This window comes from Vulpes lagopus, chromosome 6 (assembly GCF_018345385.1).
Source record: "Vulpes lagopus strain Blue_001 chromosome 6, ASM1834538v1, whole genome shotgun sequence".
Classification (NCBI taxonomy): Eukaryota; Metazoa; Chordata; class Mammalia; order Carnivora; family Canidae; genus Vulpes; species Vulpes lagopus.
The window spans coordinates 28,133,006-28,159,710 of record NC_054829.1 but is presented as its reverse complement, the minus strand read 5'-3'; the positions used below and the strand labels follow the sequence as shown (position 1 = coordinate 28,159,710).

General features: G+C 42.5%; 1 protein-coding gene and 1 pseudogene across 20 annotated transcripts in view; one reads left to right on the top strand and one right to left on the bottom strand.

The window, feature by feature from the left end:
- Positions 1–19,317, top strand: part of SIPA1L1 (signal induced proliferation associated 1 like 1) — a 373,433-nt gene extending 354,116 nt beyond the window's left edge. For 18 of the 20 annotated variants that reach the window (XM_041758492.1, XM_041758500.1, XM_041758507.1 and 15 more), the window contains 5 exons: positions 1,664–1,910; positions 14,344–14,490; positions 15,845–15,959; positions 18,219–18,303; positions 18,941–19,317. In XM_041758492.1, coding sequence (XP_041614426.1) covers positions 1,664–1,910; positions 14,344–14,490; positions 15,845–15,959; positions 18,219–18,303; positions 18,941–19,084 — 738 coding nt within the window. In that variant the 3' untranslated portion in view covers positions 19,085–19,317. The remainder of the gene's footprint in view (positions 1–1,663; positions 1,911–14,343; positions 14,491–15,844; positions 15,960–18,218; positions 18,304–18,940) is intronic. The other 2 variants (XM_041758510.1, XM_041758508.1) reach the window with 1 other exon arrangement.
- On the bottom strand, positions 2,202–2,385 carry LOC121494134 (annotated as a pseudogene).
- Positions 19,318–26,705: the final 7,388 nt, after the last annotated feature.

Here is a 26,705-nt window from a genome sequence, read left to right as displayed (position 1 = left end):
TGCCTCGATTAAATATTTTAATATTTCCCAAAGAGGCTAAAACTAGAATTGGTGGAAAACCACCTTCCCATATAACCATCAGGGTGAGGATACTCCCTAGAAAAGGATGTCCCTTTGCTGAGCTCAGAGGTGCTAAAGAAGATGGGGAGCAGTGTTTGAATGGAGAGATCTAGGGCCTGGCCCAGTAGGCAGGAGCCTTAATGTGATAGTCCTAGAAGCTTGCAGATAGGAGAGAGTGAATCTGGCTATATTTTTTAAAATTATAATCAGCAAGCCATTTAACCTCTCTAATGCCCACCATTATCTATGAGGTGAAAAGAGAAATCACTGTTTCCATACCCAGTTCTCTGCATTTAAAGACACAGAGCATTTATCACAGCAGCTTCATCTTCCGGGCAAGCATATATGTACCTTCCACTTACTCATGAATTTTTAGAAGTGAGCACAATTTTACACAGTTGGCTACACCTGGGGCTCATTTACAACACATTTGATCGATAATTGCAGCAACTGTGCACACCACTTTGTGGGTAGCTTTGGCTTAATTAACTCTTGGGTTGAGGAACAGAAGCATGTTAGACCCAGAGCACATGAATGAGCCAGGTGTCAGTGCTGTTCTCAGGGTCCTAAATGGAGACGTGGCTGTGTCACTATCTCTCTGACCCTTCAAAGTGTCATGGAAAGTCCCACAGAGGCTTTCTGCCAGCTATGACTCAGCCCTCCTACTCACATCTTCACCTGTCCTCCACATTGTTCTCCCTGTCAAGGTGAACACTAATCTAAGGAGGAATGAATAAGTATAATTTTATTGCTAACAGACCAAATACTATTTTGGCTCTCAGGCTGGAGATTTAAATATTGTTAATGTGTCTGTTGTTTCTCAATGCATGGGAATCGAGCTTGCTTTCTGCAGAAGAATCTCATGCAAAATCAAATTGGTAAGCAAGGCAAAAGACAAGAGATAGCAGCTATTTAGAACTTCTGCCATTTACATATAACTGTATAAATATTTGTCACTTACTAAGACGGCTTCCCTATTTTAATTTAATGAATAGAGATCCATCCTATAAAACAATATCTGAAACTCATTAAATACACTATTAGTAGTTGATGTTTATCAAGAGGCATCTATTTACTAGAGTTAATCTGTTCTGATGATCTTTTGCTCGTTGCCCAGCAAACATGGCGTCACTTGCTAGGCTTCTGGGGACACCCTCCTGGCACTGTGGCTGTTCTCCTGGGACCACTGACAAACGCTGTTGTGATCAGTCCAGTGGCTCATTTAATCCTGAGACATATTGGGCTCAGATTCGGTCAGTGGCACATGATTCAGATAAAACTCCTATTTGTCTGATTGTCATCTTGCTCTTGCCACAACATGGTCCTGCTCTATCTACTTACTCTCACATCTGAATCATGTGGCACCGACAGGCTACAGGCAGCATGTTGAGCCACAAGGATAAAGGAACTCCCACCTCTGCTCTGAAGGATGTGTAGATAGAGACTCTGGAGCCTGGAGGCTTCCTTGCCAAGCTCCAGGATTTGGAAGGAGTGGGCCCTCTAAGAGCAGTGAGTTTTGCCAGCCCATTCCCCCTCACCCCAACCCAGGACCTGGGGGTGCAGCCCAGGAGACTCACTTTGTTGTCTTGACTCTGTTTTACAGTTCCATGCACTCTCCTCTCCTCAGTCCCCGTTTCCTCCCACTCCCACCTCAAGACGGGCCCTGCACCGAACGCTGTCAGATGAGAGCATATACAGTGGCCAGAGGGAGCACTTCTTCACCTCCAGAGCTTCACTTCTGGACCAAGCCCTGCCCAACGACGTCCTCTTCAGTAGCACATACCCTTCTCTTCCCAAGTCTCTCCCATTGCGGAGGCCTTCTTACACCTTGGGAATGAAGTCGTTGCATGGTAAGTTTGTGCTCCCACCGCAGCCCTGCAGACAGAGGCCAGTCCCCAAAGAGAATGGCCACTCCGTGTGCTGACAGAGTGGTGCCTGGAGGAGGGTGTGGCCTACCTGTTCCAATTCTCAGCTCACCAACCTCCCTCTATCAGCCTGGCACCTGTAATCCTAGACCATGGGGTACAGGCGCTCAGCCTCACCAGACCAGAAGAGTCATCTGGGATGCTTGTTCTATTTTTTATCAAGATGTAACTAACTTACAACATTATATTAGTTTCAGATGTACAACATAATGATTCGATGTTTGTATCTGTTGTGAAATGGTCACCACAGTGTCTAGTTAATACTCGTCACCTTGCATAGTTGCAAAGTCTTTTTTTTTTGTGATGAGAACTTTTAAGATTCCTTCTTAGCACCTTCTATTAGCAATAATCGTGCCTCGGATAACCCTCATTGGCTACGATACTACCACTGCACAAAGCTCATTCTTAGCACCTTCTAAATATGTGGTAATTATTACTGTAGTCACCATGCTGTACATTACAGTAAGCCCTGTGACTTATTTGTCTTTCTTTTATTTCAATCAGCCTAGGGCCCTCACGATCCATCCATGTTGTTGCAAGTGGGAAGATTTCATTTTTTCAGACTGAGTAATATTCCATTATATATATATCATCCATCCATCAGTAGACACTTAGGTTGTGTCCGTATCTTGGCCATTGTAAATAATTGTGCAGTGAACATGGGGATACATTTTTTTTTTTTTCAAGAGTGTTTTTGTTTTCTTCAGATAAATACCTGGAGTGGAATTTCTGGATGATATGGTAGCTCTGTTTTTGAGAAACCTCTATACTGTTTTCCTCAGCGGCTACACTAATGTACATTCCCGTTAACCATGCACGAGGGCTCCCTTTTCTCTACCACCAATGTTTGTGTCTTCCCTTTTGGATAATAGGTACTCTAACAAGTATGAAGTGGTATCTCACTGTGGTTTTGATTTGCAATTCCCTGATGATTAATGTTGCTGAGCAGCTATTCCACTTACCTCTGTTGGCCATCTGTATGTTTTCTTTGGAAAATGTCTATTGAGGTTCTCTGCCCATTTTCTAATTGGTTTGTTTTTTGGTTATTGAGTTGTAGGAATTCTTTATATATTATGAATATTACCCCTGACCAGACCTGATTTTCAAATATTTTCTCCCAGTCCATAGGTTGCCTTTTCATTTTGTTAATGGTTGTCTTTGTTCCACAGAAATTTTTTCACTTGCGTGTAGTCTACTTGTTTGTTTTTGCCTTTGTTACCTTTGCTTTTAGTGTCAAATCCAAAAGATTATCATCAAAACTGATGTCAGAGAGCTTACTGCCTATGTTTTCTTCTGGAAGTTTCACAGTTTCAGGACTTACAATCATGTCTTTTATCCATAAGAAGTTAACCTTTTTTTTTTTTTTTCATAATGAGTTAACTTTTGTGGATTGGTGTAAAATAGTGCTCTGGTTTCATTCTTTTACATGTGTCTGTCCCCAATTTTCCCAACACTGTTTATTAAAGACTGTCCTTTTCCCTATTGTATATTCTTGGCTCCCTTGTCATAAATTAATTGACCACATATGCATATGTTCATTTCTAGGCTCTCTGTTCCATTGATGTGTCTGTTTTTATGCCAATAACGTATTGTTTTCATTACTATAGCCTTGTAATGTAGTTTGAAATCAGGAAGTGTGATACCTCCAGCTTTGTTTTTTTCCCAAGATTAGCTGCGGCTATTCAGAATCTCTTGTAATTACAATCTTAGGATTGCTTGTTCTACTTCTGTGGAAAATGCATTAAAATTTTAGTAGGGATTGCACTGAATCTGTAGATTGCTTTGGGTAGTATGAACATTCTAACAATATTAGTTGTTTTATGAGCATGGAACATCTTTCCATTTATTTGTGTCTTCAGTTTCTTTTATCAGTGTCTTAGAGTGTACGGGTTAAAGTTATTCCTAGGTATTTTATTCCTTTTGATAGACTTATGAGTGGGATTGTTAATTTCTCTTTCTGATATTTTATTTTTAGTGTATGAAAGTGCAACAGATTTGTGTGAATTGATTTAGTATCTTGCAACTTCACTGAATTACTTTATTAATTCTTAGAGTTTTTTGGTTCAGGGTTCTCTAATATAATATCATGCCATCTGCAAATAGTGAGTTTTGCATCATATTTGGATGTCTCTTTTCCCTTGTCTAATGCTCTGGCTAGGACTTCTAATACTTTGTTGAATGAAAGTAGTGAGTATGTGTATCCTTGTCTTGTTCCTGACCTTAGAGGAAAGCTCTCAGCTTTCACCATGGAGTATGATGTCAGTTACGGGTTTGTCATACATGACCTTTATTAGGTTTAAGTATATCCCCGCTATACCCACTTTTTGAGATTTTTTTGTCATAAATGGATGTTGCTTTTTGTCAAATGCTTTTTCTGCATCTACTGAGTTGATTATATGATTTTTATCCTTCATTTCATCAGTGTGCTATATCACATTAATTGATTTGCGGATGTTGAACCATCTTTATTTTTTTTTTTTTTGAACCATCTTTATATCCCTGAGACAAATCCCACTTAATCATAGTATATGGTCCTTTTAATGTTTTGTTGAATTTGGTTTGCTCATATTTTGTTGAAGTTTTTTATATCTATGTTCATCAGGGATATTGGCCTGTGATTTTTTTTTTTCTTGTGGTGTCCCTATCTAGTTTTGGTATCCAGGTGAGTAATGCTAGCCTCATAAAATGAGCTTCAAAGTGTTCTTTTGCTGCTTTTCCTTTTTTGGGAAGAGTTTTAAAAGGGTTTTCTTTGAATGTTCAGTAGAATTCACCAGTAAAGTCCTCTGTTCCTGGGTTTTTGTTTGAAACAGTAATCACAAACCTCCCAACCATCTCCTTACTAGTTTGTTCAGATTTTCAGATTTTCGGTTTCTTCATGATTCAGTCTTAGTGACTTAGCACAGCAGGTGGCATGCCAGTCTCATAATCATGATTCAGTCTTGGCAAGTTGTATGTTTATGGGGTTTATGCATTTCTTCTTCTGCACAATTTGTTGATGTGTAATTCTTTATAGTAGTCTCAAGATCCTCTGTATTTCTCTGGTATCAGTTATAATGTCTGCTTTTTCATTTCTGATTTTGAATCTTCTCTTTTTCTTGGTGAGTCTAGCTAAAGCTTTGTCAATTTTGTTTATCTTTTCAAAGAACCAATTCTTAGTTTCATTGATCTATTTTTTTTGTTTCATGTCTTAATTTTTGTTTTTTTATTTCCACTCTGATCTGTTCCTTTCTTCTACTAATTTTGAGCTTTATTTGTTGCCCTTTTCCTAGTTCCTTCAGGTGTAAATTTAGATTGTTTATCTGAGATGTTTCCTGATATGTAGACGTGCATTTGTCACTATGAACTTCCCTCTGGGAACTACTTTGCCCGCATCCCATAAGCTTCAGTATGTTGTATTTCCATTTTCATTCTTCTGAAAGTATTTCTTGATTTCTCTTGTGACGTCTTCTTTGACCCATGGTTGTTTAGTAGCATGTTATTTAGTCTCCACGTATTTGTGACTTTTCTTGTTTTCTTCTTGTAATTGGGAAGAGATGTTTAATTTCATTTCAGTCATCTTAAATTTATTAAGACTTGTGGTTTTTTTTAATTTATTCATGAGAGACACATCGAGAGAGAGAGAGAGAGGCAGAGACGCAGGTAGAGGGAGAAGCAGGCTCCACACGAAGCCCAGTGCGGGACTGGATCCCAGGACCCCAGTATCACGCTGTGGGCCTAAGGCAGGTGCCAAACCACTGAGCCACCCAGGGATTTCCTTAATTTTATTAAGACTTGTGACCTCACATAATGATCCATCCTGGAGAATGTTTTATGTGTGACTGAAAAAGAATGTATATTCCTTTGTTTTGGGATGGAATATTCTGTATATAGCTGTTAAGTCCATCTGGTCTAGTGTGTCATTTAAGGTTGATATTTCCTAATTGACTGTCTGGATGATCTGTCCATTGGTGAAAGTGGGTTATCAGAGTCCCCTTACTATTACCAAATTGCTATTTCTCCCTTTAGGTCTGATTATATTTGCTTCCTTATTTAGGTACTCCAGTGTTGGGTACATAAATATTTTACAAATGCTATATCCTCTTATTGGACTGACCCCTTTATCATTATGGAATGCCTTTTTTTGTCTTTATTATGGTCTTTTGTTTTAAAGTCTTCTTTGTCTGATATAAGTGTAACTATACCAGCTTTCTTTTGGTTTCCATTTACCTGGAATATCTTTTTTCATTCCTTCACTTTCAATGTGTCCTTACATCTCAAGTGACTCTCCTACAGGCAGCATATAGACGGGTCATGTTTTTTAACCATTCAGCCATTCTGTCTTTTAATTGGAGAATAAAGTCCATTTACATTTAAAATAAATAATGATAGGCATATCCTTTTGGCTCTTTTGTAGTTCTTCTGTGTTCCTTTCTTCTGCTGCTGCTCTCTTCCTTTATGGTTTAATAACTTTCTGTAGTGTTAGGCTTAGGTTCCTTTCCCTTTATCCTCTGTGTGTATCTATCATAGGTTTGTGCTGTGTGGTTGCCATGAAGCTTTCCTATAACTTATATTTATTTTCAGTTCATAACAACTTAAGGTTAGAATGCATTCTAAAGTTCTACATTTTTACTCTCCCAACATTTTCTGTTTTTGATGTCACAGTTTACATCTTTTTATCATGTGTATCCCTTACCTAATTACAGTTGACCCTTGAGAAACAAGGGAATATGGTAAAAAATCCATGTAAACCTGACTTCCAAGAAATATTAACTACTGAGAGCCTAGTGTTGACCAGAAGACTTACCAATAACAGAAAAAGTCATTTCAAATATTTTATATGTTATAGATCTTATATACTATATTCTTACACTAAAGTAAGCTAGAAAAAAGAAAAGTAAAAATCATAACAAGACACATTTACAGTACGGTCTTTACCAATACCATAATTTTACCTTGTCTATTTATATGATTAACCATCTATCAGTACCTACCCCAATTTTGCCTAATATGATACAAAACACTGTAGATATTATACATATTGCTAAGACTAGACATCAAAAATGAAAAGGAATGCATACTTATTTACAGATGTAACAATTCATGCATTGATAGTGAAGCAGCAGCAATATGATTGCTCTATGGTAGCCTAGTGGAATTGATACAATTCTTCACAGTAGCCTTGCATATACACTAATGAATAAATCAATAAAAATATTTTATGGCATAAAGTACTACAGTCGTATTCATAGTAGAGTTTTAGAAACATTGTTACATTTTTTAAAAACCACTTACCTGTGATAATAGGCTGATACACAGTTTCTCAGTTACAAGAGTGAGAGGCATGCTTTAATGTAATTCCTTGAAAGCAAAATTATAAAACAGAAAACTAAAATATTAATTTTATATTAAACATCATTCACAAATGCCTAGGTAAGGACAGGCTACCCGGTTCCATACAAGACTTACACTCTCAGTTTTCTTTCTATATGATGAATACTTTGGCAATGATGATGATGATGACACAAAAGCATCTCATACAATTCTTGCTGTAGAGTTATTAGATTTTCACACAAAAACAACAGATAAGTTTATTAACTATATGGCTTGATGATTATTTATTATTCATTAAATGGAAGTGGATCACTGTAAAGGTTCTACACCCTTGTCTTCACATTGAATAGAGGAGAGGGAAGAAGATGAAGGGATGGCGAAGATGGAAGGAGAGGTGGGAGAGGCAGACACATTCCATGTAACTATGGAAATTCATTGTCATTTTTGGCTTTTCTGCTTTTTTTTTTTTTCTTTTTCCTAAATATGTTTTTATACAGTACTGATCCTTCCACTGTGAACTTTAGTTTTGGGGCCCATATCCTAGAATGGTTCATGTTGTAAAAGAAGTCAGAAGCAGTCTTGGAGAATCAGAACCCTTCTGCCAGACTATCTAATGTCAATTTGTTTTCTGGCACTTCTTCTAAGTCTTGTTCCTCTTCATCTGGCACTGGTTTGGAAGCACTCATCTCCATCAAGTCATCTTCTGTTCATTCCTCTGATGTGGTATCGATTAGTCTTGGATTTCTCCAAGATCTGCATCTTAAAACCCTTCACCTCCTACCTTTTTTTGCCATATTCACAGTCTTTTTCATGATTTCCTTGATTGGCTCTGTCATAAATCCTGTGAGGTTATGTACAACATCTGGACGGTTTTCTCCAGCAGGAATCCATTATTTAGGTCTTGATGGTTTTCATGGCTTTCTCTGTTACAATGATGGCATCTTTGATGGTATAATCCTTCCAGAATTTCATGATGTTCTATCACAGTTCCCTTCTATAGTGTTGACAATCCTTTCCACAGAATACTGTGTGTAATCAGCCTTGGAGGTTCTTATGACATACTGATCTGGAGGTTGAATTAGAGATGTCCTGTTTGGGTGCAAGTAGACCACTTCGACACCTTTGGTGTTGAACTCATGGGGTTCTGGGTGGCCGGGGCATTGTCCAGTATCAAAAGTACTTTAAAAGGCAATTCCTTACTGGCAAGGTACTTCCTGACTTCATGGACAAAGCATCAATGGGACTAGTCCAGAAAAAGGGTCTTCTTATACAGCCAAAAGTCTGGCAGCTGGTATTGTTTCCCTTCAAGATTCAGGGGTTGGTAAGATTATAGAAAAGGGGAGTTTTTATCCTAAACCAAACTGCATTTGCACAAAATTGTAGTCTGTCCCTTCCTTAAATCCTGCTGCTCACTTCTCTTCATATGGAATAAATAATAAATGTCTTTTGTGGCATTTTATTCCAGAACAGGGCACTTTCGTCTGCAGTAAAAAGCTGTTCAATCAGATATCCGTTCTCCTCAATGATTTTCTTAATGGTGTCTGAGAACTCGTCTGCTGCCTCTTGTTTGGCAGAAGCTGCTTCTCCTGTTATCTTGACATTTTTAAAACCAAACCTCTTTCTAAAATTATCAAACCATCCCTTGCTGGCATTAAATTCTGCAGCTTTAGATCTTTCACCTTCTGTTTGCTTTGAGTTGTCATATAATGACTTTGCTTTTCCTTGAACCATATGAGAGTCTGTAGGAATGCCTTTCTTATTAGCAGTCCTGGACCCACCTAAAAGCCACATTTCTGATAGGAGATAAAAAGTTCTTTCACCAAAAGTACAAGGCTTTTGTGCCTACTGGCACCACTGCAGTGACAGCTTCGTGCATTTCCTCTTCTTTTTCCACAGTGGTCCTTATGCTACGTTCATTTACCTTGAAATGGCAGGCGACTGCAGCAGCAGACCTCAACCTGTGATACATAGCAAGCAATTCAACTTTTTCGTGTTAGTTCATGTCTTTTCTCTACTTTTTGGAAACACTTCCAGCATCGCTAGTGGCACTGTTAATTGGTTCCAGTGATGTTATTCAAGGTTTATGGTATGGCACTAAACATAATGAAAGTACATGAGAATGGAGAGCAGTTTTTACCCTGATACCCAATTTACTGGTTATATGAGATAAACTGCTCATATGGAGATGATTAGCCTCACATGCATTTTAAATGCCTACTTTGAACACTAGGCCTCACTGCAGTAGCAACAGGAGGTGGCTACAAAATTATCACAGTAGTACACTGCACATACCATAGTTAATTTTGTGCAATTATGACTTAATACTGCATCTTTGGTCACATTCCTCTCAACTGTGAGTGTGCCATGTACAGTATGTGCACATTTTGGAAAGTTGTAACTTTTTATAATAGATTTGTATATATTTTCTGTATTCATGACATCCTAAATTGTTGTTTTCCAGTTTTTGAAATTGTTGCAAATCTTCAAACATTTTTCTGAAATATTTATAGAAAGTCCACATAGAACTATACCCTTGCAGTTCAAACCTGTGTTGCTCAAGGCTAACTGTAAAACAATTGTTTATTATTTCTGTCTTTTAACCTTCTTACTAGCCTTGTAAGTAATTGATTTACTATTCCCTGTACTGTATGTTCACGTTTTCCAGTAAGATTGATACTTTTATGTTTTCTTTTTACTAATTAGCACTCCTTTTAATATTTCCTGGCAAGGCCAGTCTAGTTGTGTTGAACTCCTTTAGATTTTTTTTTTTTTTTTTTTAAGATTCATTTATTTTAGAGCACAAAGAGGGGAGGGGCAGAGAGAAAGAGAGACAAGGAAACTCCCCACTGAGCAGGGAGCTGAGTGCAGGGCTCAATCCCACAACCCTGAGATCATGACCTGAGCCAAAATCAAGAGTCAGACACTTAACTGACTGAGCCACCCAAGCGCCCTCTTTAGCTTTGTTTTTCTGGAAAACTCTTGATCTCACCTTCAATTCTGAAGGACACCTTTGTTGGGTAGAGGATTCTTGATTTGCAATTTTTTTTCTTTCAGCCTTTAAATAGGTCATGCCACTCTCATCTGGACCAGAAAGTTCCTGCTGAAAAGTCTTACGGGGATTCACTTATACATACCAGGTTGTTTGCTGTTTTTAAGATGCTCTTGTCTAACTTTGGGGACTTTAATTATAATGTGTCTTGGTGTGGGTCTTTTTACATTCATCTTATCTGGAATTCTCTAGTCTTCCTGGATCTAGATGTGTATTTCCTTCTCCAGGTTAATAAAATAGCTTAAGCTATTTTTACTCCTTTTCATTCTTTTTTTCTTTTTGTTGCTCTGATTGGGTGAATTCCATTGTCTTGTATTCAAATTCACCAATCCTTTCTTCTGTTTCATTTGATCTGTTGAACCCCTCTAGTATATTTTTCAATTCAATTATTGTATTCTTTGGCTCTGTGACTTCCATTTGATATTTTCTTACATTTTCTTTTTGTTGAAGTTCTCAATGTGTTCATCCATTCTTCTCCCAAGTTCAGCAAGTATCTTTATGTCCATTACCTTGAACTCTTTGTCAGGCAGATTACTTATCTCCCTTTCATTAAGGATTTTTTTCCTCTGATTTTATCTTGTTCTTTTGTGTATTACATATTCCTCTGTTTCCTCATTTTTCTGGACTCCTTGCATTGGTCTATCTGTTAGATAAAACAGCCACCCCTCCCAGTCTTGAAGGAGTAGCCTCGTGTGGGATGAACTTTATTCAACCCTGCCCTAGCTCTTTCTTGTCTCTCAAACATTTGTTTGTCCAAACAGCCTATTTCATTTTTAATAGATCCTAGTAGTTGAGAGTGTGCCAAGACCAGTGTCCCAAAGGGGAGCATCTCAGTCAGCACCAGATTTAGGCTGATTATAAGCCAGACCCTCTGGCAGCAGCTCTTGAAGTATGCAAATATATAGTCTTTGGAATCTCAAATGTAAGCCCCACTGACCACCAGAGCCAGGTGACCTCAAAGTGTCCCCTGGGTGGCAGTCATAAAAACCAGGGTGCTAAATGCATATAGAAGTTCCTTTCTCAGAGGTAACAGTGAGCCAGAGGAAAGCAGAGGGCAAGCACAAAGATAGCTTGCACTGGCTTCTAAGTCCCTTGGGCACAGTCATGGTCCCTTACTTATGTGCCAAACCCGAAGCATATCCCTAGGCCAAAGCTCTGGAACCAGCAGATAAGCCTCTTTTACTGAAAGATTGGAGTTTGTGTCAGTCTGCTTTCTGTGCAGTGTCCTGCTTTCTGTAGCCTGTCAAGGACCATCCCTCCAATTGTTAAAGTCCCATGGGACCCAGGAATGCAAGCTTCCCTGGCCACCAGAGCCAGGCAGTCAGGGGGTATCCCTTGGATGCCAGCCATAAATACTAGGGCACCAGATGCATATAACAACCTCCTCCTGGCATGCTTGGTAAAAATAAAGATTTCTAGAACTTACTCAAGACCTGCTGAATTTCCACTTTAATACAGAGGTGTAGTTCGGGGATTATATTTTTACCAAACAAACCATATGCTACTATTATTGGACAGATTTGGCTAACATTAAATTATTTTTTGGAGACTTGTATCCACTGGCTCCTTCAAGCCACCATAAGAACCTGGACTTACCATTGTTCTGTCTCTCCTGGACTGTGAGGATACGGCCTGTGGTGTCAGCCAGTCATGTGTTAACTGATTGATTCATTCAGTGAAGAGCAGGTATTGGTTTAGGGGAAGGTGTATTGATGCCAGGCACCTCCTTGTTCTTGCCTTTGGTTCATAAATGCCTTGTTTGCTCTGTGACCTAACTAGGTCCCAGGCTAATCAAAGGCCATATTCTGGGACTATGGGTTTACATTTCTTTTCCTTTCTCCTCAGTCTGTCCACCTCCATTCCAGGGTTCTGCACCCACCCTCCCCAACTGTGACACACCCAGTAGTGAGCCTGCTATGGAACCTGGGGTCCTGCTTGTTCATTACAGATAAGCTCTAACCCTGGCTCCCATCTGCCCTTTTTCCTTCTGGGCATTCTGCCTCTATTCATACCCATGTTTCTCTTTCTTTCTGCTGCTGCTTTTCTTTGGATATCCTGCTTGCCTCGTTCGGTTTCTCCCCTCATCACACCTGAGCTCTCAACCCACTCTTGTGCGCATTCCTCCAGCACCTCCATCCTGCTCACCTTCTCCCCAATGGCAGACATCACTCAGGGATCCTGCCAGCTTCCTCCTGCTGCCATGCCCCCATCTGACTACAGCTGGAATCTGGCTTCCATTTTCTCCATGATGTCACCCTCCAAAGTTGACATGTGAAATAACCACTTTTTGCCATCCTGACTTTAGGAGAAAAGTCCTAAAGTAGGACTTTTCATGGTAGTCCCCAACTAGGCCCTAACCTTTTCTCCCCATGTGCCTCCAAGTTGGAGCCACTCTCCACTGCGTTCCACTGCTCCTGCACCAATAAACCCTTTGTGAAGGCATGTCCACATGTGTCATGTCGAAGTGGACCCTGTCTTTTAGACGTGTACATTCTAAGAGCAATGTGGAAATCGCATGTTTGGTCACAGTCCAGCTGTGGGAGGGAGGGAATGGGCTGCCCTCCTTGAGCCCCTCTCGTCCCTCTTCATGCTTTCCTGAAAGTCAGGCAGCAGCACGGTGACCCCACATCCTAAATGGAGCAACCCTAGTTGGGCTTATCCCCAACCTGGCCTTGTTTCAGCGACTGTCGCTGGGCAATGGGGAGGAGCGACTTCTTTTATACATATGGAAATTCGGGTGCCAGAGATAAAAGGGCAGAAGGGCTGTGAGTGACACACAGAATTGTGTTCCACCTACTTACCCTTGGTGGGAACACGTTTAAATAGATCAGAGCATTTAATATCTGGCAGTATTTGTTGATTTCCATTTACTCATCATTTTGCTAATTTAAGCACATTAATAACTAGCAGCTGTACTTCAGAGCAGTTCTTTATGTAATTTGAAAGGGAAAACAAGCACTAAATATACTCTAGTTTACCAGGCTATCATCATTCGGGAAACTTTTTAACTCCTTATAAACAGGTATTTCTGGAGTCACTCAGCAACTTTAACTGAGATTTTAGCTTGTGTTGGCATGGATTTTTAGTATCATCATATTCCGAGGGTGGCCTCTCTCCAGGAGTTGCACACTCTACCCTCGTCCCTGTGCCAGCTCCTGCCCTGTTGAGAGCATGAGCCCAAGAACACCCCTGCTCTGTTCTCTGCCTCCGTGAACTTGAGCAGTAGCAGCACGCGCTCAGATGGCACACAGTGGCTCATTGTGCCTACTCCTCCCTGCCCCAGGCCAAGCAAGGGTTAGTTGTTATGACGGCTTCATGTATTTTTAAAGTTGTCACCTTAGAAGCAGCTCCTGCTATTGGACTGCTTTGATCCAAAACTGATCCCAAGAGTTGCTGCTTATGTTCTTGGGAAGGGGAAGAATGCCAAAATCAACCCTAAACTCACCTTCCTATAGTAACTCCATATGAATAATCAAGCCCCCCCACCCCAGTCTGATTTGTTTTTCACATCACCCTGCAGACACATACAGCCATGGAAACCAGCAGGCCATCCCCAGGGGACAGGGAGTCCACGGGCAGGTGGGTCAGATCCCAGGGCCCAGTCCAGTAAGAATAAGCCTCATTATCCCTCATGACAGGTATCAACAAGCTTCTCTGGTCTGGCTTCAAAATCCAGAAACAGGCCTCATTGTCCTAGCCTGAATCCTTGGCTCTGCGGCAGGGAAGCAAGACACTGGAGCTGCCCTGGATCCCACTGTAGACAGACAGCTCCCACAAAGACAGATGCAAAACTAACTTTTCTAAGTCTCACACTACCAGAAATGAGACAGTGGGAGATGATTAAAAAATGAGCTAAGACTGGAGGAAGCCAATTCCTAGTTCATGTCAGCTTTAGAGTAGCCCCTGATGGTCTGCTGCACTAGAAACGGATTTTGGTTAACAACTGACTAGTTGTCCTGTGGGCACAAGAAGGATTTTACCTCTCATCTCTTTCTACAGGAGAGTTCTCGGCCTCAGACAGCTCCCTCACTGACGTCCAGGAGACCCGAAGGCCTCCCATGCCTGACCCTGGCCTGATGCCCCTGCCTGACACTGCTGCGGATTTAGATTGGTCCAACTTGGTGGATGCTGCCAAGGCCTACGAGGGTGAGTCCACTGAAGAGCCAAGCAGGAAAGCACAGGACTGACAAGGCCAGGCTGAGTTTTGGAGGGAGGGGAGGTGTGAGGCTCTGGTCAGTCTCCATCCACTCTGCTGCTGTTAATACACTGACAGCACATGTACTAAACTGGCACAGCTGGAAACCAGTGGAGCTAACAGCTACTGGGCATGTGGTAGGGGCTCACGCTGTAGGATTCAATCCATTGGAGCCTGACGTTCCCTCTACCTAGGAATTCATAGCATGGATGTCTCACCTCCCCATACATGGGAGGGGCAAGGAGTGGGGAAAGCCCAGAGGTCACTGGAATGAAGAACACAGGTCCAGAGAGAGACCTTCACCATGTCCTAAGGGTGGCAGTGCTCGTACTGCTGCATGTGTTAGGGCCTGGCCCCAGGCTCCACACATGTCGGGGATTCCCTGACCTCTCCCAACTCCATGTGCATTCTCCTGTGCCAGCCCACCATCAGGGTGCCTGCCTCGGTGCAGACCCTCACACTGCAGCTGCTTTCTCAGACATCCTAAATGCAGTGCTATCTGTGGACATGAACATAAATGCCTTTTTTCACTCTATAGTCATCATTCTAAATTCTTTGGTGCTAAAATATTCTTCATCAAACAGTGATAGCAGATGAGTGGTTTGGGTTTTGTTTTGTTTTGAATTGCTCGTGTTTAAAGAATTAAAAGTGGCTATTCCATCAAGTTACAGTTTTCAGAAGAAATCGAATAGGCAACCATGGAATAGCCCATGAGGCCATCCCCATGTTAACTGATGGCAATTCCCCAGGACTGCACTTGATTTTAAATTTCAATTTGTTAGTCACTCTCCTTTACAGGAGGTGGCATTAGTTTTGTGTTTTTAATGAGAGGTTTTAAACTTTTGATTTTGGTGTCTTGGCTCAAGTCTTTAAGTTGGGTATATTTTGAAACACGTATGGTTGGACTTTGGCTAAAACCCACTGAGGTAGCCAGGAATCTTGTGGAAAACATACTTCTAGAAGTGCACTTTATATCCTCATGAGTGGAAAAAGCCTTGGTCTGGAAATTTGGCCCAATGCCTGTTTCCAGGGAGACATTTCACAGAATGCTACTTTGATGAGTAAGAAAAAGAGGACTACAAATTGATTCACAACAAGTGTTTTCAAAAGGTCTCTTACAATGCTACTATCCTCTTACCACTTAAACCATAATTTTTTCCTACACGGGTCAGGAGTTAGGGTTCCTGATGCAGCCCCACATGTAGATTAGATTTGACTGTCCTTGTGGGCCAGCTGTCAACCTTTGATGGGACTAGACCCAGGACATGGTTCCAAATACTGAACAGCTTCTTCTCTCCCTTCCAGTCCAGAGAGCCTCCTTCTTTGCTGCTAGTGACGAAAGCCACCGGCCCTTAAGTGCTGCATCCAATGGTGACCAGCTTGAGGAGCAGGCTCTGGCCCAGATGAAGTCTTATAGCAGGTTGGTCACCCAGCAGCGAGGTCATCACTCCGCACCGTGTGTCCCCTGCACTCGTGACAGCGAGTGTGGGGAAGAGATGGAGGCCACATGGATTAGCTGATTGAAGCTCATCACCAGCATGCCAGATTCTTCACATTCTAGAATGCTATGTAACTAAAAACTGTAAACATAATTAAACTGTTCTTGATGACTTAGTCATCATCATGAATATTCATTATTATTGAATGCCATAATGCATTTATGCTCTCAGGGTTTATCTTGTTAAGGTGAGAAAAATCATTTACATCCTTGAGCCTGGGTTTTGAGTTTCTCTCCCTATTCTCAGTTGGTCAGACTTGTAAATCTGCCTGCATCTTAGCAGCTTCCCAACATGCTGCTTTGGATCTGCATTAGGTCTGGGTCACCAGGATAGGGAAGATTCAATATAGAATGAAAAGCAAACGGTAGCTGAGGTCCAGAGAGTTTCCTTAGGAGTTAAGAGCAGAAATTTTGACTTTTGTTTCACTCTGCAGAGGCGGTCTTCCATTTTCCCCTCTTGCAAGTGGTGAGGATGTTGGATAGATGTGTCATATTGCTCTATATGACCAGAGGCTGCTATGCTATGTGTCATAGGTGCTCCCTGATGCAGAAGAATTTTCATCGATTTGAAATCTCTCCTTTTAAAACCTTTTGAGGATGGTTAAGAATCCAGGTTACCTATAAAGTTGTACAGAAACAGACAACAATAGGAAAAGTGAGGCTGGCTTAGGTTGTTTAAATAGCCCAGGGGAGGGGGCTGGTTCCTGAAGACCTCACTGAGCAAATGTGCAAGGAAATGCTCTTGACAGAGAAAGAAGAGTTCATGGATAGTGCATTCACTCTTCTCACTGAGGCATCTCGGGAGGGAGAGGGGCAGTTTGTTAGTTTGGCTGTTGAGAACTTAAAAAAAACAAACTATAGAGTCAAGGGTGCAGTGAACCCGAGGTGTACCTTCTTAGTACGGGGCCTCCCACAAGGAGAAGTCAAAGTGAACAAATCCATTCTCCTAAGAAAGGATTATTGAACAATAGTTCTTAAAGCTTAAGCTGAGGGTGATGGTTGGCATTTTTCTTCAGTGAACAAATGGAGTTAAAGGTGTTTTTAAAAATCAGAGCATATCCAGACATGTAATTCACTTTGGAAACCTTCAGACATCAAGATAGGCTGCTAAGAATTTTCCTTGGTCGTCCCATTTTAAAAGTTTGAAGATCCTTATCATTTTACTTATTAACAGACTTGAGACACACATGCCACTGTGAGTTTTGCCTTATGGGCTTGTAGATCTAGAATCATCAGGAGACAACAACACAGCTCAAGTAAAGACTGCCTTTTATTCCAGCATTCATCTGTGTTTTGACCTCTGGAAAGAGGCAGCTGCAGGTTCTCCCAGTGGAAGGCTTGAGACTCTTGGTTGTGTGACTCTGAGGTTGTGTGTTCGGCAAGAACCCAATTGGAAACTTTCTGCAGCTTGAATACAGGTAGACAGGAGTTGGACAAAGGACAGTTGACAGGGGTCTTCAGCCCTCGCCTGCTGTGTCATCTGTGCAGGTAGTTGGGTGACCTTCTCATGCTCTAACTCCCTAGGATTTTATTTTTTGGTACTCCACTAGCAAGGCATTACTAGCACTTCTATAAATTGGGAGAAAGAAAATGGGGGGGCCTAGTTTGCTAATCATGATAGTAAAGGATACATTAGCATCGGACCAACGAGCTTCTGAAACATATTTTTTAAATATTTTAAGATACTTAGATAAGCTTTCAAGACGGAAGCACGGTAACTTAGCTGTATCTGGACGAGTAACCATAGACAACTGTTTTCTGGGGGACTCAGAGACCTCCCCTGTCCGTATCCCGGTTGCCCCGAGGTAGAACTGACATCAACCCTCTGCACACAGGCGCTCTTCTTGAAGAGCACAGGAAACACTCCACTGCTTGACACCTGTGCCTGCCAGAAAATACCTCTCCTGACAAAGAGACCATTTTCACTTACTGTCCTATATTCCTTTGTCGTGAAGATCCAGCATCTTTAACAGAGGAAGCTACTGATTGGCTGTGGTTCACCCTTGTATTACCCTTTGTTAAGATTACCATTTTCGTTTTTAAAGTGAAAATGCACATTGGGCCACCGTACTGAGTAATTTAAAAAACCATTTTGCAAATACAGCGGCCTCGTTAAAAAATGCCAAACAAACCCAGCCGTGGAGGCTTCTGCCAACACCATCTTTTGTTTCTTGTCCCCAGCAGTAAAGATTCCTCCCCCACTCTGGCTTCTAAAGTGGACCAGCTGGAAGGTATGCTGAAGATGCTCCGGGAAGATTTGAAGAAGGTAAACACATCTTCTCAAAGCAGAGTGCCTGGTCTGTGCAAACTGCCCTTGAACAAACGCCCTTTTAGTGGAACAACATGTGGGTGTTCTGTTTTCTCAGGACACACATTCCACGAGCTGCTTGGAGCTCTGTTCCCACTGGCACCCCTGTGCAGGCAGGCCTGCCTTGTCATGTGTACAGAAAGGTGGTTCCCGGCTCGTGAAAGCCTTCAAACCCCAGCCAGCCCCTCTGAGCCCTCTCTCTCGACATCCCCACCCCCTTACCTAATGGGTCAGTAGCCCAGACCCACACACCTCCGTAGGCTTTCACACCAGGAGAACTGAAGGTTGCAGGTGCTTTGTCTCTTCCATGGCTTTGACTGTATTAAGACAGCGGCCAACAAAACCATAATCCAAAAGTCAGGACAGTCCTTACCAAAGACATTAAAGTACACGTTAATGTCTTTGCATTCCAAAATAAACTTTAGTGGGTCTCTGGTAGACCCGTTCCCTGGCTTGAGTAGCCAAATGCCTACTATCAGGCCACACATACAGATGTTTAGCAGATACTCAGGACGAAGAACAGAGTTGGGTGAAGGGGGCAGATGGATCCCTAGCCCCCCGTCCCAGCCCTTTTCTACCCTGCTCTACCTCCCAGGAGAAGGAAGACAAAGCCCACCTGCAGGCAGAGGTCCAGCACTTGCGGGAGGACAACCTGAGACTGCAGGAGGAGTCCCAGAACGCCTCCGACAAGCTGAAGAAATTCACGGAATGGGTCTTCAATACCATAGACATGAGTTAGGGCGAGCAGCCATGGCCGGTCGGGCCAGGGGGCCCCGGGGTGCGCTCTAGTGAGGCCCGGCAGTCCCTCAGCCCTGCCACTGGACGCCTTCTTCGCACACCCGCCCTCGCTTCCTACTTCGGCCCCTTTTGGGGAGCGCACAACACAACAATTGCAGATCAACAATCATTATCTGCCTTTTGTAGAAAAGAAAAACAAAAAAGTAAATAAAAATTTTAAAAAGTAAAATAAAAGTTTAACTGCTAAAATGTGAATGTCTTTATTTTTTTGCACAATATCTTTATCTGTTACGTATTTAAAAAAGAAAGTGGGCCAAGGCGCCCTGGCCCATCTGCCTCTATTTCCATTAGCTCTTACGAGTTCAGGTAACCCAAGCTTTCCCTCGTTATACTGACAAATGTCATTGCTCCTAGGAAAATAGAGTTTTTTTTAATTGTTTATTTGGGGAGGGGGGTTTCCTTACCTTTATTCCTAAAATGCCTGGGGAGGGCGGTGCTTTGAGAAAATGCCTTCCTCCCCTGAACGACCTGTGCATGAGCTAGCGCCCTTGAGCCCCTATCTCCCCATGTCCGTGTCTGGCAGGGGCAGAGTCAGCACCCCAGAGTCAGAGCCAGGGCCTCGAGCCATGCCCCTTTGTGGCCCTGCATTGTGACGTCACTCCCCCCTTCCTTTCCTGGGGGAGATGGACCCAGGTGTGCGCTCCTCAGAGCTAGAGCCCTTTTGATCTGGTTTAAGGGAGTCCCATCCAATTGGAATCCGCGCCCCTCCAGCTTCCTGGCTCCAAACATTAATTGGTTTCAGAATCCCTCCAGAGTGAAATCTTACTTGTATGCATTTTGGTTCAAAGTATAGCTTTTGTTTGAGATGTGTAAAGATGAAAATGTGGCAAAATTGTATTTTTAGCATACTCAAAATGGCCAGATTAATCCTTTCCAAAGCCAGACTTCACCAGTACATATAATTAGGGAAAGTGAATGTTAAATTGTTTAATACTTGCTTGTTGGGAGCAACGACTGTGATCCTAGGACGGGCTTATGAAACCTGCATGTCCTAGTGTGCACTTGAAGCACGGTGTTTCCCGAATCCTTTTGTGGCCAGCCAGAGGATTCTGTTGCAGAAATGATTGATGTGCTGTTTTTCCTGTCTAGTGATGCAGCTGCTCTGGGCCTCTGGCCATTGTCCCAAGGCCCCCAGCCCTGCAGACAGACACACACACTGGGCCCACCAGTGTTGAGGGACCCGGGGAGCCCCTGGTGGCTTTGTTTCTTGCCTTCATAAAATGTCATGCCGCTGACACCCGTGTCCCTTCAGTGGCAACCTTGGTGTAGGGAACGTTCAGCAATTTAGTGTCATCTGCTTGGAAGCTCCCCACCCCAAGTAATCTCAGCTCCTTCCTCCATCCCTGAGAGAAACGGGATGGATTTTCCCTCTACTCCTCCTACCCCCTCCACCAGACTTTTATGGTTTCATTCATGATTGTGATTTTTTTTCCATGGAATTTTTTTTTTCGGGTGACATTTCCATCATGGAAATAGGAAGATTTCGGAGTGCTTTGTAAAGATCTCAATTGTCTGTCTCTTTTCTCTCTTTGACTTGTATGAAGGAGATTGTTACGTTGCCTGGTATCTCTTTGTAAATGAGAAATATCGCTAACATCCAAGCATTCTGAAGTCTTGCTGATCCTTCCGAGTTTTAGTTTTTATTTAGTCTTTCATTTGTTTGGGGGCTTGGGGCAAGCTATTTATTAGAGTTTTGCAACAGAGTTCTTGTTTGAAGTCTTTAAAGACTACTTGTAAAATTCAAACAATAAAATTCATTTTAAACGCTCTTTTAAAATGCCTTGGTATTATTGCTTGAGGTTTTCTTATTTGAAAGACCACCCAGTAACTCATTGACCCTCCTTGCAGCCGATTTTTTTTCATGAGGTTCCATAAACACTGAAAAAGGGTTCTTCAAAGTTTCTGTCCCTCATAGAATGTTAATGACCTTTTTTACTCTCTGTACACATGTCCTTAGAGAATTTCTAATTTGGCTTCTCTGCTTATAATTTAATATTTGCTGAGCACTTTCTAATTAGTTCCCTCTTCATTATCCATGTGTGGATTTTCCATAACAACACCATCATTCCCTGAGCCCAGCACATTTTTGGACCTCCGCTACTGCATCACCCGAATCTGTGTTAGATGTTGTGTGCTCAGGGAATACAAATGCCTGTTAATATTAGGCTGTACAAAATATAATTAGAAAAGTTAATCTACTGAAAAAGTCATAATGCATTCCAAAGCCAAATGGAACCAAATTTTTAAAATCTTACCACATCACTGTTCCTCTCCACTGGTGCAGCTAATTGAGAACTGACAGTTTCTTCCTTTTATTTGGTTCAACAGTTCTGCAAATTCTAGAATTACAAGACAGGGCAAGACTGGATGCCACAAAATAAATCTGATTAGTAAGCTAAAAGGGTCTGTCTGGACCATGATTCTTACCTGGAAGGAAGGGCTTATCCTTTATTTCTGAAGGGCTTGGAAGTGGGTTGAGAGTCCCTGGGAGACATTTCCTGCCTCTCCTCAGGCCATTAGCCTACGTTGATGGAGGGTCTTCATCCTTGAGCTGATTGGAGGGCCATCTGGTTGTGCTTCATATCTGCTGCCTGGGATAAACATATGGGTTTGGGTTGGATTACCAACTCCTCAGACGGGAATAACTCTAAGGGCAAAGGAAATAGGACCAGTGAGGTTAAGCCCCTCGACTCTAGTTAAATACAGAATGATAACCTGAACAGATTCCAGTCTTAAAATTGATTCATTTCAGCAACCTTTTGGTGCTGCTTCCCCATCTCAACCAAAGTTGAGATGAAAGTGCAAGATGGCACACCTGGGCCAGAAACACATGACCAGTAGAAGCCCAGGGCATTGTTCAACAGGAATTCTGTTACTTTTTAAAATAATGATACCACAATAATGTTGGATGCCTTTTCTCTGTATGAATTGTGCCACTAACAACCTATCTGTAAGGAATAAACCTTGGATCCATCAGATAAACATTTGACGTAGACTGAGACTCAAACCCCACCCGCTACACAGCGGCTGTGACTTTAGATAAATTACCTAATATCAAAAAAAAAAAAAAAAAGTTAATCTCTGAGCTTGGTTTCCTCATCGGATAAAATAGGAACAGTTTCATATAGTTTGAAAGATTAAATGGGATCACACATGTAAAGCCAGTGATTGGGAAACCAAAGACACAATAACTTACCTTGTCCTCCATCTCCAATATGTTAAGGCTTTTGTGTTGTTTTCTGGGCCAGTGTCCTGGCATGTTAATAGCAGAATGGGATGGAAGGGCCAACATGAGCTCCTTTCCTGTCAGTTGCTTTCTACCCTTTGCTATATATTTTAGAATGCTGACTCAACACTTACATTTCCATTGGAATTACTTGCAGATTTTGTTAAAATGCATCATCACAGGGCTGCATCCCCAGAATCTGTGATTTAGCAGGGCTGGGATGGGGACTTAGTGTTAACATTTTCTAGAAGTTCCCAGGTATTGGTTTAGAAGCAATGCTTTCAAAGAGTAGAGTTAACAGGTGGACATCCACACCCAGTAATAATGAAAAGAAATAGATGCTACTACTGTAGCACGTACAACGTCCACATGCCCAAGTATCATTTTTGATGGGTCAGCCAACCACAGAGCACCTTGCAGGGGAAACGGGCTTAAACTATACTAAGGAGAGGGTTTAGGTACAATAAATTTTTTTTCTTTTTTCTTTTTATTTATTTTATTTTATTTATTTATTTATTTTTTACTAAAGAGGTAATTTAGATCCCCCTTTGCATGAATCTTTTTGCCACTTAACTATTTTATTTTTTTTTTAATTTTTTATTTATTTATGATAGTCACAGAGAGAGAGAGAGAGAGAGGCAGAGACACAGGCGGAGGGAGAAGCAGGCTCCATGCACCGGGAGCCCGATGTGGGATTCGATCCCGGGTCTCCAGGATCGCGCCCTGGGCCGAAGGCAGGCGCCAAACCGCTGCGCCACCCAGGGATCCCCTACTTAACTATTTTAAATTCCTGTGTTACCTGGACGGTACTGGAGTGTCCTCACGACTATTAATGGGATGAAACTAGTTACCAGGTCAGCAAGAATGACCTAGGTCACCTTGCTGGGGCGGTGGGTGGCTGGCTGACAGTCTGGATGGCAGTGCTGCCAAGGAAAGCAAGGCATGGGAAAGCAGGTGAAGAGCCCTTGGCCAGGCCCACGGTGTGTGGCCACTGGGAAGTCCAGAAACTGGGAGACTTGGTTCTAGGCTGGAATGCTGAATTCCATTCACCCACTTCCAGATTCAGTCCAGCCTGCTTACCCCAATCTCCAGGAACCTATCGAATCTCAAAGTTACCTATCAAATCTCAAGTTTTCAACTGCCCTCATTCCTGCCGCTACTGTTAAGAAACCAAATCCTCATGCTGGAAGACCAGCCCATCTTCTCCACTTCTGTCTGGAGAGGAAGAAAGGGTTGCTTATCTTCCATATCCTTTGGATAAGCTGCAGCTTAGAGACCTGAGGACAGTGGCTCTCTTCCCTGAGGTGATCATCAGAACCTTGGTTTTCTGGGCTCCTGCTTTGGCCCCTCATTGTTCCCCTTTCCAACAGATCTCCTGCCTCTCCTCAGGCCTGCCAGCCTTTGCTCCCTCCGTTCCTTGTCAGACTAGCCCTCTGGCCCACCATCCTTGCAAATCTAGCTTTTCCTGCTGTCTTGCATTTGTGTGTCTGCGTCATCGCACCTGAGACCCGAGAGCTTTCACCTTCACCTCCCTTCACCTCTCTTTTTTTCTTTTTTTTTTTTTCCCTTCACCTCTCATTACACCCCTCAGCCAAGCTCGCCTTCAGTGCTGGGAGCCAGCAGCTCTCACATTGCCTTCCCTCACTTACTTTGAGCACATCCCTTATGCCTCCCTCCTTTACAGCTCCTCTGCCGGGCTCAGCCCCTCCTTTAAATACATGCAGCTCATTTTATCCTTCAATTTGGACCTCTCATGACCCAGTTTCAACCTGAGTGATCTCCCAGACAAAATAACCTAAGCCTTCGGTACCTTACTCTGTATCTTTAGACAAATGTTTTCCATAAGGGATCTTGCCACATATTCCAGAGATGCATCCACCATTCTTTTTTCCTTGACCAAAGTGTTCTGTGTTCCTTTAAATAGACCAATCTCACTACATGTTTTTTGTTGTTGTTACATATTTGTTAGCACGCCCTCAAATCTCTAGTGAGTCCACCCAGCCTCATCTCTCCTCTAGAGGCATTTCTGTAATTCAGCATGTAAGAAAAGCACCATAAAATGATATCCACCAATAAAATCCAGCCTCCTTTGCAAAAGTATAAAAGGCTTGGGAGGGTAGGGGCTCTCCAGGGCAACACAGACGCCTCCACCCCTACTGCCTTCCACACTCCCAGCTCACCACACACATTTTTGTAACTGGCCTGGTAAATAGGCATTCAAGTGGCTGTCCTCTGGATCCTCTTGCCAAACCCAAGAGAGCCCTTAGCTTCACCAGCCTCAGGCCCTATCATACACACGCACTCCCATCACACCCCCACCCTCACCCACCTGCTGTTCCCGGGAGTGAACGCTCTTAGAAAATACATGGAAGAAAGTTCTCAAGTTCAAATAGCAAACTAGAAGTGACTAAAACGTTGCCTGGAAGTGTTCCTTCAGTCACCTATCTTAATGAAGAGGGAGGACAGATTTGTAACTGACCTAGTAATTTTTCTAAAGGGCGTAAGGGTATTTAAACACAGTTACTTTTTTAAGCTGCTTAACTGTTCTGTCATCTTAAAACAAGGAATAGGCTTAGCAAACTTGTTTTAGTTGGTACAAAGATAAACTCGACCCAATGTAGGTTCATATCAAATCAGTGAGGCTATGCCTCTTAAAACACACATCATAAATGCAGTCTAGCTTATTCCTAAAGATTCCAGCTGGAGGAGATGCTCAGGCTTCATTCACATATACTGGGAATGAGCAATTCGACCGCCTGAAAGAAAAGACGTGGTGGAAGATTGGAGCAGTGGGGACATGGAGTTCCTGACCACCGCCTTTAAGGATTTGATACCCTGCACTATGAAGGAGAAACCAGCTTCGATGTCTGGGGTTCTGGAGGCAAAAATGGAACCAGTGGATGTCTGTTGCAGGAAAGATTTTGTCTCCAAGATCGATGGCGACGGGGTGGTTTCCTGGGCTTAAAGCCAAGAATTAAAGAGTCAAACTAGGATCCACCTTGTGAAGATGCCATCCCTTCATCTATTCTAGTGGGCTGTTCTCTTTATTTTTTTTAAAGATTTTATTTATTTATTCATGAGACACAGAGAGAGAGAGAGGCAGAGACACAGGCAAAGGGAGAAGCAGGCTCCATGCAGGGAGCCCAACGAGGAACTCGATCCCAGATCTCCATGGTCAGGCCCTGGGCCAAAGGCAGTGTTAAACCGCTGGGCCACCCAGGCTGCCCTCTGGTTCTCTTTAAATAAACTTGGAGTCATGAGTCACAGACTCGTGGATAGAAGGGGACCTTTAAAGACAGGCAATTCTACCTCCCGGCCCAGACAGGACTGAATCTCATCTTCATCCTCCAGCCACCTGAGCATGAGCACCTCGGGTGATGGGGAACTCATGACTTCTGGGGCAGCACACTGTATCTTTCAACTTCTCTTTTAAGTCATTCCTTTCAGGGACGCCTGGGTGGCTCAGTGGTTAAGCGTCTGCCTTCATTTCAGGGTGTGATCCTGGAGTCCCAGGACCCAGTCCTGCGTCGGGCTCCCCACAGGGGAGCCTGCTTCTCCCTCTGTCAATGCCTGTCCCTCTTGTGTCTCTCATGAATAAATAAAATCTTTAAAAAAAAAAAAAAGCAAAATAAAGACACTCATTTAGGGAAAATCCACTTCCCTGTAGTTTTTGTGACTGCTCCCAGTCCTGCCATTTCAAATTACACAAACATAAATTTCACTCCCCAAGTAATAACCATCAACATGTTGGAAAATATCAAGTCTTCCCAATGTTATTTATTCCCTGGACAAAAACCCCCTATGCTCTCAACTTTTCCTCCTGTATCATGTATTCCGGCCCCTGCTCCACAATCATATAATCATATATCATGTGCATTAAGGGCACAAATGCCCTACATGCATCGGCCCACTGGGCCCTCACACCCATCCTGTGGGCTGGGGCTATTATTGTTCCCATCTTACAAAACTAGAAACCAAGGCCTAGAGAGGTTGAATAACTTGTTTGCAGTAAAATAGCTGGTGAATGGGTACAGCTAGGATTCAAACCCACACTTCAGATTCCAGCACTGATATTTATTGAATCTATACTTTCTCAATTCCATTGGTCCCACCTATGGTCCCCTTATTGCCTGGTTTCATGAATCCCCGCTGAAGGGAGCCAGACAGTGAGCATCACGGACACTAACTCGTAAATGAGGTGGGGTTGGGGGCCACAGAAGACAACCAAAAGTGTATCTAAAGACCAGAAAACTAGGATGAAACCACTCATTTTGGGAGCTCTTAACAGAGAGAGGGGGCTCTGAGGTGCTTCAACCTTCTCTCACATACAGTATAG